Here is a 15084-nt window from a genome sequence, read left to right as displayed (position 1 = left end):
GGTTCAGTAACAGTTAATACCTCTCAACCATCAGGCCCTTGAATCAATGGGAATACTTTCACTCAACTTTGCTCAACTTCACTTGCCCCTTCACTGAACTGGTCCCTCAACTTATGGACTCACTTTCAAGGACTCCTCATCTCATTTTCTAGATATTTATAGCTTATTGATTTGTTGCTTTTCTTCTTTTGTATTTGCAGTTTGTTGTCTTTTTCACATTGTTTGTCTGTCCTTTTGGGTGCATCCTTTCATTGGTTATGTAATATTACTTGGATTTGCTGAGCATGCCTGTGAGAAAACGAATCTTAGGGTTGTGTATGGTGATGCATATATACTTTGATAATAAATTTACTTCAAGCTTTGAAGTTTGAATAGTAATTAATTTTTAGGCAGTTTTTAAAAAAAGTCAATAATGTACCTGAGCTCATTTCTAGATAGACAGAATTGAAAAGCAGAAACAAAATGTTACATTTATCTAGAACCTTAAAATACTTTTCACAATTCAGGTTTCCATATTATGAATTCTTAAAAGTGCAAAGATGAAGGAAAGATTGAATAGACTGCCGCTTCCCAGTATATAAAATTATGTGAGTCATAGAGAGGGTAGATAATTGGAGTTTTTTTCCCAACAGTGAAAATGTCTAATACAAGAGGGTACTGTATAGGTTTAAGATGAGAGAGTGAGCATTTTAAGAGATTATCAAGACAAGAATTTTTGACTGGTAGGTATCTGGAATATGCTGCCAAGGGAGGTGATAGAGATATCATAAAAAATATTTAAGTGGTATTTAGACAGACATGAATAGACAAAGCTCGAGGGATATAGGCCTTTGCTGATCTGTCCCTTTATTCAAATGGGATAATTTAAAATTGTGAAAGGCTTTTACTGAATAGACCTAGCAAAGTCACTGCATTCTCCCATAAAAATAATAGTCACTGACAATCTAGTAAGGAATTTGCCGGGAAATGTTCTCTACCCAGATGCTACATATGCATAGGATTAAAGTACTGAAAAAGTGAATAGATTTTAAACAGGAAAGGAGTGGTAGGAGCATAAATTGTTACAAATATAGCTCGGACAAAGTGAACACTATAAAATGGTGGACGGTGGAATCTGGAACAAAAACTCAAGGCCAATCAGGATCTGTGGAAAGAGAAACTAGTCCAATTTTGGGGTCAGTTATCTGCCCTCGGAACTGGGGTGGGGTGGGGGGAGAATGACAGGTTTACAGTTTAAAAGCAGAGCTATGGGAGGAGAGGGGTGCAAGACAAAATCCTGTATGGAGATGGATCAAGGCATATCAGCTGATTAGGAGTATGAGTACCACCTTCAGTTTGGGTAGAGAGAATAGAGAGGTTGTACTGTGTTTTGTGTTGATTGCTTAGGTGATTAGTGACAGACATTGGTTTCTGAGCTTGCTGGCTAGACATTAAATTTAATAGGTTGGAATAGTTATGATAAAAGAATAGTCAACACAAAGTTTATACTGGCTGTATTTACCCCCTCTGTTCCTTATGAGTGGATGGGACTTTCTTGAACAGAAGATCATTTATATGAAACTGTAGAATAGTTTTGTTTGTGGTTCAGTGGTTGTAGCTCTATAATTTTCTGTAGCTGTGGAACTGTAGAATATTTCCTTGTTTTCCCTACCTGATGATTTGATTGTGGAGATTGTGTGTTGCTGTAAGACCTTGGGCAAAGTTACAAGTGTATTACATTGGTGGCCTTAATTTGAGACTTTGCATGCGGCAGCTCCTTTATTTTCATACAGTGACTCTGGGAGGGATGTATATTATTAGCAGTCCCGAGGGCATCAATAGCAAAGCCTTTCTCAAATTGCCTTCAAGCCAGGGAATTTACTATTATTTCAGGAGTTATGAGTGAACCATATGCTGTGCAGCTGTTGTCACATGTGAGTCTGAAATACTATGGGAGATATCTGTCCCTAAAAGCCATTGAATTGGTTCAGTAGTTGTATGGCCATATTTAGTGGTGTAGCTTTTTATTTTTGGTTTTTATTTCATAACTGAATTTAATTCCTTGATTATTGTCCAGTCTGGAGTTACTTCACACCTTTGGATAAGGAGAGTTAGTTTGTTTTTCCCAGTATCTTTGAGATGTTGAAGCTCCATGTATTGTGAGCCTTCGGGTAGTGTTGTAACGTAGCTTTGTGCTTGCTTACAGATTGTTTTCAGTGGTTAGGCCATTTGGGCTTGCATTTTCAACCACCTTTTCAATGCATATGCATTGGTATTTATTTATCCAGTATTACGTCTAGGGTCTGATTTAGCTGAAAAACCGATTGGTTTGGGCATGGATGCGAGGCAATTGTTGATGAATGCTGTGGAGAACCAGCCTGATTACCGTTGTAACATTTTGTGTGATATCTATTAAGAATATGTGTGACACCAACCTTTTGAGCCTTTATATGTGATGGATTTGCCTGATTTGGAATCATAGATCTGCACAGTACAGAAACGGGCCCTTTGCCCCAACTCATTCCTGCCAATTGTGATGCTTATCTATACTAATCCATTTGTCTATATTCGGCCCATATTCCTCTAGCCCTTTCCTGTCCAGGTACCTGTCCAAAAGACTTTTAAACATTGTAACTACATCTACCTATACCAGTTCCTTTGGTATCTCATTTCCATATATTCGTCCCTCTGTGTGTGGAAATACTTGCCCTTTAGATCTACCCTAATTTATTCCCTTCTCACTGTAAACCTTTGTCTTCTAGTTTTAGATCATCTAGGATTTACCATCCAGAGTGATACTGTCACTCTGCTTGGGTCCTTGCTTTTAGTCATAAACAAAAATTGGGATTCCTATATTTCTTTAGATTTCTGCTCCATTGTCAAATCTCGTCCGAAGTGTTTGGAACTAGTCACTGGTCCACATCATTGGCCATTGCAAACCAATCTAGTTTTTTTTTCACAATTTCTCTATCTACTACCTTATTGGTGTAACAAAATTAATATTCCCTTCGTTGAGTTGACACTGGTCATAGAATCTGTTCTCTGAATGACTTTGGATTGTGTGTATTGTAGTTGATAGTTTTACATCAGGCATTCAGTATTTCATTTTACTGGTTTGAGATGGATTGGTTGAGACTGATAAAGGACCATCATAATGAATACAACAAGTGGATAATTAGCAAGTGTATTGGCATGTTCTGGGTGTTCATGTATATCTCTTAGAAAAATCAGGTTAATAATAAATACAGTGTTCCCATATACTGAATACTTCTGTTAATTTTATGGCAGCAACAATATAATTCCTTAGTAACTATCATTTTATTCATACAGATCCATGGTGAAACAGTTCAGAACCAGTTGGCTGTGCAGCGGGTAGAGATTCCAATTTACCTTACGTTGTATTCTCCTGCTATAGACTGGATTCTTCAGTGCATTGCATACAGAGCACCTGAGGTTCATTTTAATTTTCTTTACTTTTCACAATAAATCATACTTAGCATTTCTGTTTTAAAAGTTTATTGAATGTCTTTTTTTTAATACTTTTAAATCATGTTGTAATTGACACTGCAAAAATTAGAAACATGGGATTCTTTCTTTTCCCTTCTGTGAGTGAACATTTGTCGATGTGCGCACTGCCATAACCTTGGCCATCTTTCCTCTTCTCCATCCCACTGCCCTCCTCCCCAGGTCCTAATGTAGGATCACATACTTTTGTCTTCACACGTGCTGTGTGACCTCCTGAGTTCTTCAAGAAGTTTACTTTTGTTCCAGTATCTGCAGTTTCTTTTAACTGTTCTTTATCTCAGCTCTTTGCTTCTCCTCATTCCTTGTACCGAATACACTACTTGTCATCTTACCAAGTTTATTAATGTTGTCATGTGTTCTGCCACATGCACTTCCTGATTTATTTATTGTACCCAGCTTTGAAGCCAGCTGAAATTTTTCGAAAGTGATCTTCTGATTTCTGGGACCAAATCAGTCATGATAATTATGGGTGGCAGTGATCACAACACTGAATTCTGTGATTCTCAACTTCCGAACTTGTTCATTTCAACCTTGTTTTCAATTCTGCATTTTGTTTTCGAACCCACATAATTTGACTCCAGTCTTTAGTTCACTCTGTAGTATCATGTTGAAAGTTTTATGTATTGTCTTTCTGTATTTTCCTTGCTACTATTTCTTACAAATCAAAGAATTCATTTAGGATGTTCAAGCAGAACCTTTCTGAAACCCAGGCAAACTGCTCTTTGTACTTTCAGACACCAGATCCTTTGCTGAGTAAATGTTTCATAACTAATGTTAAGCTAATTAGACTATAATTATGTTTTATTTCTCTTTTTCAATGTATTCTCCAATAAAGTTTTCAGCATGCACGAGTTGTGTTCAGTAGATAAATTTGCCTGGTATCCTAATCTGATTCTTCAATTGAACAATATAGTTAATAAGATTAATGCATCTTTTTTATAACCTTAAAATATATTGTTTTAAAAAGTTATGTAAGGTAGTGAATAATGTAATGATTTTGAACTAGAAAGATTAAAATAATACTGAAATGTAGTTAAAAGTTATACTTCAAAGATTAGCTGCTTGGAGAATAAAAAATATTATGGCTGTTTACAGGCCTTACTTACAGAAATGATGGACAGGTGCAAGAAACTTGGAAATAAGTAAGTAACCCAGAACATTTCAGTGCATGTAGTATTTTATTTTGATGTACAAAACCATGGCTGTCCTTTCCTCATGAGTTTGACCTTTTATTCTATAATTTCTAATAGCGCTCTGCTGTTGAACTCTGTAATGTCAGCATTTAGACCGGAATTCATTGCAACAAGATCTCTGGATTTCATTGGCATGATAAAAGGTTGTGAAGAATCTGGTTTTCCCAAGGTAAGGAAATATGCAACATGGAAAAACAGCAACTCTTTCTTGCAGATTTCCCCCCTTTATAATAGAGCTTTGAGCTATTAATCTATATATTTTGGCACTATTTGAAACAGAGTTGAGAAGTTCCGGTGCCTAGACTGCATTCTTCAGAAACATCAAAAAAGCCAATTACATTGATATTAGTTTCATTGCTTGCTATGCTCAACCTGACAATAATAATTATACTGTGAAGATAATTTTCATAAAACCATTTGAGGTATTTTTCAAAATAATATGTTACATATGTAGCAAGCTATTCTTTTCAGTGAATGGAATTTCAATCTACAGTATGTCAGTTTGTTTGAAAGTAATCTAAATTTAGGGGTGTTCTGTTGGTTAGGTAATTTGACAGTTGTTACCATTGGAAGAGACATAACCAGCCAGCTTGTTTGGAAAATGATTACAATCATCTTGCCTTAGAAATAAATATAACATTATTTAATTTGGTTTTGCTATTAGATTATTAGTATTATAATTTATCTGTTTATTGGAGAGGTCAGTAATATTTTTAATCCTCAATTTGAGTGTTCTCAGAAGATGCAGAAATTAAAATGTTGGCATGTAAACTGTGTAATGACATTGCTGGCATTAATGAAGTATATGTTTTGATTTGTGATTTATAGTTGTGTTAATTGTGGTTTCTGGGTAATGTGGATTTCTGAAGTTAAAATTTCAGGATCAAGTTCCAGAGCCTAAGATTCAACCTGAGGGAGATGCAGTGTTGGACAAGACCTCTTTCTGAGAGAGTATAAGCTGAGGACTTGGGTGGATATATGACATCTTGAGGCAATATGTCTCTTAAGTGTTTAATAGGATAGCTTTATTTCTCAACCAATGAGAAGAATAGTCTTTCTGGTCATTGTCCATTATTGATTGTGGGACATATATGCACATTTCTACATTATATCAGTGACTACTCAGCTCAAGTATTTTCTAGTGGCTGAAAGGTACTTTTAGACTACAAGGCTGTGATAGCTACCATATAATTGCATACATTGTTATTGCACTTGTAGTCATAAGCTTTGTGTGTTGATATTGCTTGAGGGCAGTTGAGGATAATTTACTATGATCTTGTTTTTGATTTCTTTTGTATTGCAGCATCTTCTTTTCCAGTCCCTGGGGTTGAACTTAGCATTGGCTGATCCCCCTGAGAATGACAGGCTACATATCCTTAATGTGGCATGGAAAGTTATTACCAGACTGAAGAATCCCCAGGTCAGTTGTCCATTCAGGGTGTCCTTTAGAGAAAGGAAACCCATTTCTGAACCAAAGACGTGTGAGCCTCTTATTACATGTAGTTACAAATGAAATATTAATGAATTGGATCGGCATAAATAGGTAGCATGTTTTGTGAAGGTGGTCTATAATTATTAGAAGATAGGTTTTATTGAAGTAACAGAAACTCATTTAAAAAGTCCTAAAAAATGCGCTGCACTAATTACAGTACAAGAAACATAACAGTTAGTGCTGCCTGTGCTTATCACGATGGCTTCTGATGTAGTCAGCACTAACCACACTATTGATTGAATGCACACACCAAAGAGGGATTCAAAATCCATACTAACTAGTATTTCTCAAGCTTCTTAACACCTCATAAAAGAAAGATGGTAGGAGTTATGCAGGGAGTTAACTTGTCAGAATGCAGTGACAGATCGCACGTTTTGGCAGGAAAAAAGTTGACTCCCATGTTTTTTTAGTGCTACACCTGAACTCTTGGACACGGTGGAAAAGATGGAGGTGCCCTTTTTTCATGATGGGACAAAAGGCCCTCATTACAGAAGGTCAGATAGCAATGGGAACAAATAGAGTAAGAGTTAGTTGCATTCATTCCTCCTGAGAACGATGAGAAGATGGTGCTTCTTGCAACGTGTGATTGAGGTACCTAGCATAGGTGCATTTAAGGGGACATTCTAAACATGAGGATGAAATGGATAGAGGTTTGATTGATGCATCTAAGTGATTACAAACCTGGGCATAATCCCTTTTGAGTTGAATGGCCTCTATTCTGCTTTAAATATTCTTAGTAATTTCTGACTGTAATATATTCGGACCATATTACTGTCTATTGGTTGTAACTTTGACTTCTGATATTTTGCTTAAAATTTAAATAGTTATGCAGTTTTTTAATAAACTAGCCAATATGTGTGGTGCACACTTAAGACTAAATAACAATCTGAAATAATACTGTGAATTTTCTTCATGGTGTTCAAAATTAAAATAGTCTTTGTAAGCTTGAATGAACCTCCCAAACCTAGAAAAAGCACCTTTGGTAATATATGGAAGTACTGCAACTTTCTTTTAAGTTTTGAAATTAATATTATTTTTGTCTTTTTTTAGGATTATATTAATTGTGCTGAGGTATGGATAGATTACATATGCAAGCACTTTACAGTAAGTAGGATTTCAGCTATTACGCAATTGACATTTTCAAGCCAATATTTTATCTGAAATAATGCTAATATAAAGATCTCTAATTTGACAGAGACATGAAGTCAATACTGTGTTAGCAGATGTCATTAAACATTTAACTCCAGACCGAGCTTTTGAAGATGCATATCCACAGGTAACGGGGAAAGAATTTTGAAAAATACCAGCAAATCAGTTTTTATTAAATATATAAAATACTGTTTTATTATGTTATCTTATAATTTTTATCCTTTTTCTTATGTCATAACGCTTGTTTGTAAAAATACAGGGTGAAATCACATTTGAGGTATGATAAAACTCTACTGAACCTAGGTGAACTTTTTACTGAAATCTAGGCCACATCCAGCGACTTTTGTTCAAAGTTACAGTCCATTTCGAAGACTTATTCTAGTGGTGTCTACAAAGCATATTTCACCAGGAAGCCTGCAATATTGTGCAAACTTCAACTGTAAGATGCATTCAATGGCCACTTTATTAGGTACATTTGTACACCTGCTTGTTAATGAAAATAAATCAGCCAATCGTGTGGCATCAACTCAGTCTATAAAAACGTGCAGACAACTCAAGAGATTGAGTTGTAGTTCTGACCAAACATCAGACTGTGGAAGATATGTGATATTTGACTGTGGAATGATTGTTGGTGCCAGGTGGGGTGGTTTGAGTTTCTCAGTCGCGCACAACTGTCTCTAGAGTTTACAAATAATAGTGCAAAGGACAAAAAAAAATTCAGTGAGCGGCCATTCTGCGGGCTCTTGTTAATGAGAGAAGTCAGGGGAGGATGGCCAGACTGGTTCAAGCTGACAGTAATTCAAATAATCATGTATTATAACAGTGGTGTGCAGAAGAGCAACTCTGAATGCATAACACCTTGAACCTTGAAGTGTGTGGGCTACGGAAGCAGAAGGCCACGAACATGCACTCAGTGGCCACTTTATTAGGTACGGGAGGTATATGAATATAAGACATAAATAGTTCAGGTAATTTTATTCTATAAGATTTCTCTTTCCTCTTTTGCAAACCATGTGAGCTGGAATCAGTTACAGTTCTCTCCGAAGTATCATCCTGATCAGTTAATTTTTTGCGCTGGGGACCAAACCTGGGAACTACTAAAGATCAAACTGATACCATCTAAAGTGTTGGTGACTCAGAACATTCAGTTAATAAGTTCCTGTAACAGTGAAAAAAATACCATTCCAACTAAAATGTGGTATTACAATAATGACTTTGCTATTTATAATGAAGGCCATTTATGTCTGAATGTGCTTGTAGATTGAAAAACATTACTTGCTGTAACTTTCACTTTATAAATTCCTACACCCACATTTGCAGTAGAAATGGCCAATGTAAAGTATAATTGCAACCTTTGAGCACTGTTATCACTTTTGAAATGATGTGCAAATTTCCAACTGCTTAAGATAGATGAAAAAGCAAGTTAAATGGAAGTTGCTGAAAACACTCAGCAGGTTGGGCAGCATCAATGTTTCTCTTTTCAGGGATGCTGCTTGACCTGTTGGGTGCTTCCAGCATTTTAGATTTTTGTTTTAAATTTCCAGATTTGTAAAATAAAAAGTGTATAATTTGTTATGAGTATATTTTTAAGAGTTCAGATGTCCATAGTGCCCTAATGATTTATTTTGGTGTTTGATATACCAAATCAGACATGTGTGCTATGATTCAAAAACATGTGTGAGCCTCCCCTTATCAGCATAAGAGATTGACAAGTAGCTAATGACATCTTAGTAATAGCTATCAAGCTATTTTCTAGTTTCCTGCACCTCCACAATATGTTATAAGATTTTAATATTTGCAAATTGTTATTGCCTGTTTTGGCAGTGCATTCCAGATTCTAACTCTGCAACAAAAATTGTTTTATTCCCACCTGGTTTGCCTGAAAATTCCCACGTGGTTTTCTTAAAATTTGTGCTGTGGTCCCAGCAGTTTGTTTTATGCACCCACTGCAAAGGCTTAGTTCATACTGTCTTCCCTCATTTTCACTCTCAGAAGCTTCAGTTCACCCAGTTCAGTCTGAATTTTTAAATAACTAGTATCTGGGATCAATATCATCCAAATATGTAATGAGAAAAGACTAAACTGTTAAAAACATTTTGTAATATGTGTGGTATGATTCTTCCTTGTATCTCTGCTGTTGGCTGACATTTTTTGTTTTATCTTTCAGCTTCAATCAATTATAACAAAAATACTAGATCAATTCCATGATTTTGCAGTTTTATTTTCAATGGTAAGTGAACGGAAATCTTGCAATTTGCTTTCTGTCTCAACGTTAGTCATCGTACAGGAACAATAGCAATGTTTATTTCTAAAGTGTACGTTATTAAAAACAATCGATCAAATGATCTAAGCTGAAGTGCTTTGTTAATGCTAGCTAGGTATCCTATTTTGGTCTCTCAGTGTATTCTAATTGTATGTTTCCTGTCAAAGAGTTAATTGAGCAATGGGTACCCAATGCTTCTGCACTCTTTGCACGCTGATCATAAATCTATATCAAGCACTTTTCTTGTTAATAACATGTGAAAGTGACTCTGCTTGAAAATGTCTGCTGCTTGATTCTGTCGACACAACCGAGACTCAGAATTGTTATATAGTTGAGTAGAAGGCAGCTTTATCAATCAGCATTATCCAAGCATCACCAGCCATGGTTAACGAATCTTAACCAATTCGTTAAGAGTTGGTTCCATACTCTTAACGAATACTCTTACTTTTAATCCCATCTCTTAACGAATAAATCACGACCCTTTGGACCTGCTTCTATACTTCTCTTTTTGGTGTATCCTTAGATTTTAGTTTAGCCTGTTTGGTCACAAGACAAGATCACAAGACAAAGGTTTTGTTTTGAATTGATCCTGATAAGGTAATTCCATCACATGACCTGACCAATTAAGAATCTATCAACCTCTGCCTTAAATATACATAAATACGTGGTCTCCACAGCTGTCTGTGACAAAGAATCCACTCTCTGGCTAAAGAAATTCCTCCTCATCTCCATTCGAAAAGGACGCCCCTCTATTCTAAGTCTTAGACTCTCCCACCATAGGAAAGATCCTTTTCACATCCACTCTATCAAGGCCTTTCATCATTTGATAGGTTTCAATGAGGTCACCCCTCATTTTTCTGAATTCTAGTGAATACAGGCCCAGGGCCATCAAACGCTCTTCATATGACAAGCTATTCAATCCTGGAATCATTTTTCTGAACCTCCTTTGAACCCTCTTCAGTTTTGGCACATCCTTTCTAATGGGCCCAAACCTGCTCACAATACTACAAATAGGCCTCACTGGTGCTTTATAATGCTTCAACGTGACATCCTTGCTTTTATATTCTAGTCCTCTTGAAATTAATGTTAACATTGCGTTTGCCATCCTCCCCACCGACCCAATCTACAAATTACCCTTTAGAGAATCCTGCACAAGGACTCCAAAGTCCCTTTGCACCTCAGTTTTTTGTATTTTCTCTTGACTTAGAAATAGTCAACCCTTTCATTTCTTCTACCAAAGTGTATGACCATACATTTCCCAACTCTATTCTGTCATTTTTTTGCCCATTCTCCTAATTCCTGTAAGTCCTCTGTATCCTATCTACTTCCTCAAAATGACCTGCCTCTCCATCTGTCTCCATATTGACTGCAAGCTTTGCAACAAAGCCATCAATTCCATCATCCAAATCATTGACATATAATGTAAAAAGAATTGGTCCCAACACAGACCCCTTTGGAACACCACTAGTCACTGGCATCCAACCAGAAAAAGCTACCTTTGTTCCTACTCTTTGCCTCCTGCCAATCAGACACTGCTTTATCCATGCTAGAATACCTCCTGTAATACCATGGGCTCGTAGCTTGTAAGCAACCTCATGTGGCACCTTGTCAAAGGTGTTCTGAAAATCCAAGTGTGCAACATCAACGGATTCTCCTTTGTCTATCCTGCTTGCTTGTTATTTCTTCAAAGAATTCCAACAGATTTGTCAGGCAAGATTTTCCCTTGAGGAAACTATGCTGACTATAGCCTATTTTATCATGTGCTTCCATGTACTCTGTGACCCCATCTTTAATACTTGACTCTTAACATATTTCCAACCACTGAGGTCAGACTAACTGGCCTATGGTTTCCTTTCTTCTGCCTCTTTCCCTTGAGGAGTAAAGTGACATTTGCAATTTTTCAGTTTTCCAGAACCATTCCAGAATCTAGTGATTCTTGAAAGATCATTACTAACACCTTCAAAATCTCTTCAGCCACATCTTTAAGTACCCTGGAGTATATAGCACCTGGTCCAGGTGATGTAGCTACCTGTAGACCTTTCACTTTCCCTAGAACCTTTTCTCTAGTTATGGTAACTTCACATACTTCATCACCATATTGCTAGTGCCTCCCACAGAGAAGAATGATGTAATATATTTACTCAGTACTTCTGCATTTTTCTTGCCCCCCATTACTACCTCCCCAGCATTGTTTATCTAGTGGTCCGATATCCACTCTCACTTCTTTTACACTTTATGTATCTGAAGAAATTTTTGGTATCCTCTGTAATATTATTGGCTAGTTTACTTCCATATTCCATCTTTACCTTAATGAATTTTTAAAATTCCTTCTGTTGTAATATGTGGATTTCTTTGCCACATGCAGCTGTGAATCCCTAGTCTTTATGTACATTTAAGGCAGAGATTGGTCAGGGCATGAAGGGATATGGGGAGAAGACAGGAGATTAGGGCTGAGATGAAAATTGGATCAACCATGATGGAATGATGGAGCAGACGTGATAAGCTGAATGACCTAATTCTTATGGTCTTATTAATCAGAAAATGGAAGAGGTTATTTTCTATAACAACCCTAAGTTTTCTTTATGGAAGTGTATATGTACATTTTGATAGAATAAGGACAACAGAAAGATTGACCTCCCATTTAAGGAGGTGTTTAAATTTCATGTTATACTATTACTTTGTCATAATTTTTTATAACAAATTTCTTTATTTATTTTTTGTGCATGAACTCTAAGTTGATATTCTTCAGCATGGAAGCTGTTCTTAGATAGGATACAAAAATTAGAGTTTGGCCAGGATGGTCCCGATGTAAAGCAACTGAACTTATGTGATTTCAGTGCTAGATTTATGTTGGCTGGTGTTGACTGATTTTGAGTACTGCAACCAATCTCATAGTTGAACTAAAACTGAACTTGAAAACAAATTGGGAATGCTTTCTGAAATTTTAAAGTTCAGAGTAAATCTTATCCAAGTATGTATACGTTACCATATACTACCATGAGATTAATTCGCTGGCAAGCATTTAAAAGCAGAAGAAAGGAAATACTGTAGATTTTTACAAAAAAAAATTATACATAAACAAAGACTGACAGGCAGCTAATGTGCAAAAAAAGACATTGTGTGAATAAAAATAATACTGAGAGCAGGAGTTGCAAAGAGTTCTTGAAAATTAATCTGTAAGTCATATAATTATTTCAGTGTAGTAGTGATTGAAGTTATCCATGCTGGTTCAGATTTAAATCAGAAGTTTGTCCTGATTTTATAATTTCTATGTTATTGGCATGGTTTAGTGGGCTTCATAAATGTTACAGGACTGGGGAAGATTGAAGTATTAACATCATTCAGTTCAGTTCATTATTAGCTTAGTTACAAGTCAGAGTTGTATAGCATAGAAACCAGCTGTTCAGTCCATCACATCTATGCTGACCATCTTGCACGTCTTTACTAGTCCCACACCTGCATTAGGTCAGTAAACCTCTATGCCTTACTCATTCAAATGCTTCTTAAATATTGTTGACATTCCTGCCTCCCTCCACCACCTCTGGGAGCTCATTCTTGAAAACAGTTACTGTGTGTGTGTGTGTGTGTGGGGGGGGGGGGGGGGCATGTAGTTACCCTTCAGATGCTCTTTAAGCTTCCCTCTCATTTTGAAAGCAAGAATTGATTAAACATTCAGAACTATTAATAGTTTGTAAAATGTAAAAAAAAAAAGGCTTTATAAATTGCTTTTGCAAATTTATTTTTTAATTTGTAATATTTATGATATCAAACTGGGTTGTTAATGTACAAGTGTGTTCACTTTCTAAATTTGACTGAATTATTCGATTATTTGAGTTTTTTACATTGTTTACAAATTAATTCTAATCATTGTTCACATGCCATATTCAATGTTAGCAGTGATGATTCAATTCCAGTGTTCTTTTCAGCTATTTTTAATATTCAGGTGCTGTTATAGTACAATTGGTTTTATAATTATTCAGGTTTATCTAAGTTCTTCACAGTGCAAGTCTATGCAAATGTTTCCTCTGACCCTGGGTTAATCTTCATTGTGTATTTGCATTAACTACTAGATCACAGAGTAAAGCTTCACTTGGAGCTCTTCTCATCTTCAGCACACATAGGTGGCATTTTACATCAGTGCTCTATGCCTGCCACCTGTACAAGTGTGCATTTCCAAAGGTGTCAGTTTTTGAACCAGAACCAATTTAAATCAGCAATCTGAAGGGTTAGTTTGAGACTTGACACAAGGTGAATGTGCTGCAGGATTTTTAATGACCTTGTATACATGGGGGCAGGGAGAGAATGGGATGAAGGAGGTCAGCTGAGAATGGAAAGGACACGTTAAGTTCAGCTCTAACAAAATAGTGGATGATATTTTTAGCTGCACTTGAACTGCTATAGATGTAGTGTGTGCCTTTCAGACATGGAAATTTTATTTGGTCGAGGGATTAATTTGGTCTTGACGTTGGCAGTTTTGGGTGGTTACTGGCATTTTCAAGGCATTACTCAAACAACATACATTCAATCATGTACTTGAAGGGAGACGCCAATATTTAAAGATTTAAAGGTATAATCAAATGGAGAACAGAATTATAATCTTGCACTTGTATTGACAGCACAATTTACCAAAATGAAAACTTTGCAGTTAGCAATTAGAGTCCTTAACTGTTGCTTGCAGATCTATTATAATGATATTTTTATTTTAAATATATTTCATTAAGATTGTGTCAGATGTGTTTGTTTATATGCTCCTGAACTCTATCCATCGTGAGATAAAACCCAGCAAGTTTCTTTTGATTTTTTTTATGCATTGTTCAAAATATAAAAGCAATTTCCAGAATTACTTTTGAAGTCTGCTATAACTTATTGCAGGAAACTCTTTACCCAGCAGCTGGGTTGTACAAAAGTTTCTTGAAGTGGTTCTGTGTGATGTGCAGAACAACAGCATCAACATATTCAAAAGTTTATGCAACTTTCCTGTATATAAGACTTAACATAAAAGACCCAGAATCTCAAGTACAAATTAGATTGAGGCAAAATCAAATTCCTTCAGTTTTTTAAAGCTGATGTAAAAAGCTGTAATTTTGGATTTTTGTTCTGTCCACAAAAATGATGCTGACCATGGACTGAAAGAACAAATATGGCATTATAATTAATTCCTATATTTCAGGGGCTCTTCAAAATAAGTTAATGTAAGTGCACAGGCTAGAATGGACTGGTTCTGAAGGTAGTAAAATTTTAAAAGAAAATTATTTACTTAGTAACGGTAAATGCAAGGCTGCTTTACTTTTCTAGTTGTATCACTGATTTTTAAAATCTGCTTAGTTGATGAGGTATTTAATTTCTTATGTAATGAATTAATTTTAAAGTATTAATAAAATGACATCAGGTTTTAACTTAACTATGTTAGAAGGCAAAGATGAAAAACACACAAGTTTTATGCTGCCCATTTCTGATAATAGACAATAGGTGCAGGAGTAGGC

General features: G+C 36.0%; 1 protein-coding gene across 1 annotated transcript in view; it reads left to right on the top strand.

Moving 5' to 3' along the window:
* vps35l (VPS35 endosomal protein sorting factor like) overlaps positions 1-15084 on the top strand; it is a 112516-nt gene that overhangs the window by 36109 nt on the left and 61323 nt on the right. The window contains exons 14-20 of the mRNA XM_072268779.1: positions 3310-3432; positions 4600-4646; positions 4755-4866; positions 6001-6117; positions 7240-7293; positions 7385-7465; positions 9506-9568. Coding sequence (XP_072124880.1) covers positions 3310-3432; positions 4600-4646; positions 4755-4866; positions 6001-6117; positions 7240-7293; positions 7385-7465; positions 9506-9568 — 597 coding nt within the window. The remainder of the gene's footprint in view (positions 1-3309; positions 3433-4599; positions 4647-4754; positions 4867-6000; positions 6118-7239; positions 7294-7384; positions 7466-9505; positions 9569-15084) is intronic.

This window comes from Mobula birostris, chromosome 9 (genome assembly GCF_030028105.1).
Source record: "Mobula birostris isolate sMobBir1 chromosome 9, sMobBir1.hap1, whole genome shotgun sequence".
NCBI classification, from domain to species: domain Eukaryota; kingdom Metazoa; phylum Chordata; class Chondrichthyes; order Myliobatiformes; family Myliobatidae; genus Mobula; species Mobula birostris.
Note: the sequence above shows the minus strand (reverse complement) of the source record. Positions and strands in the feature narration are given on the sequence as shown.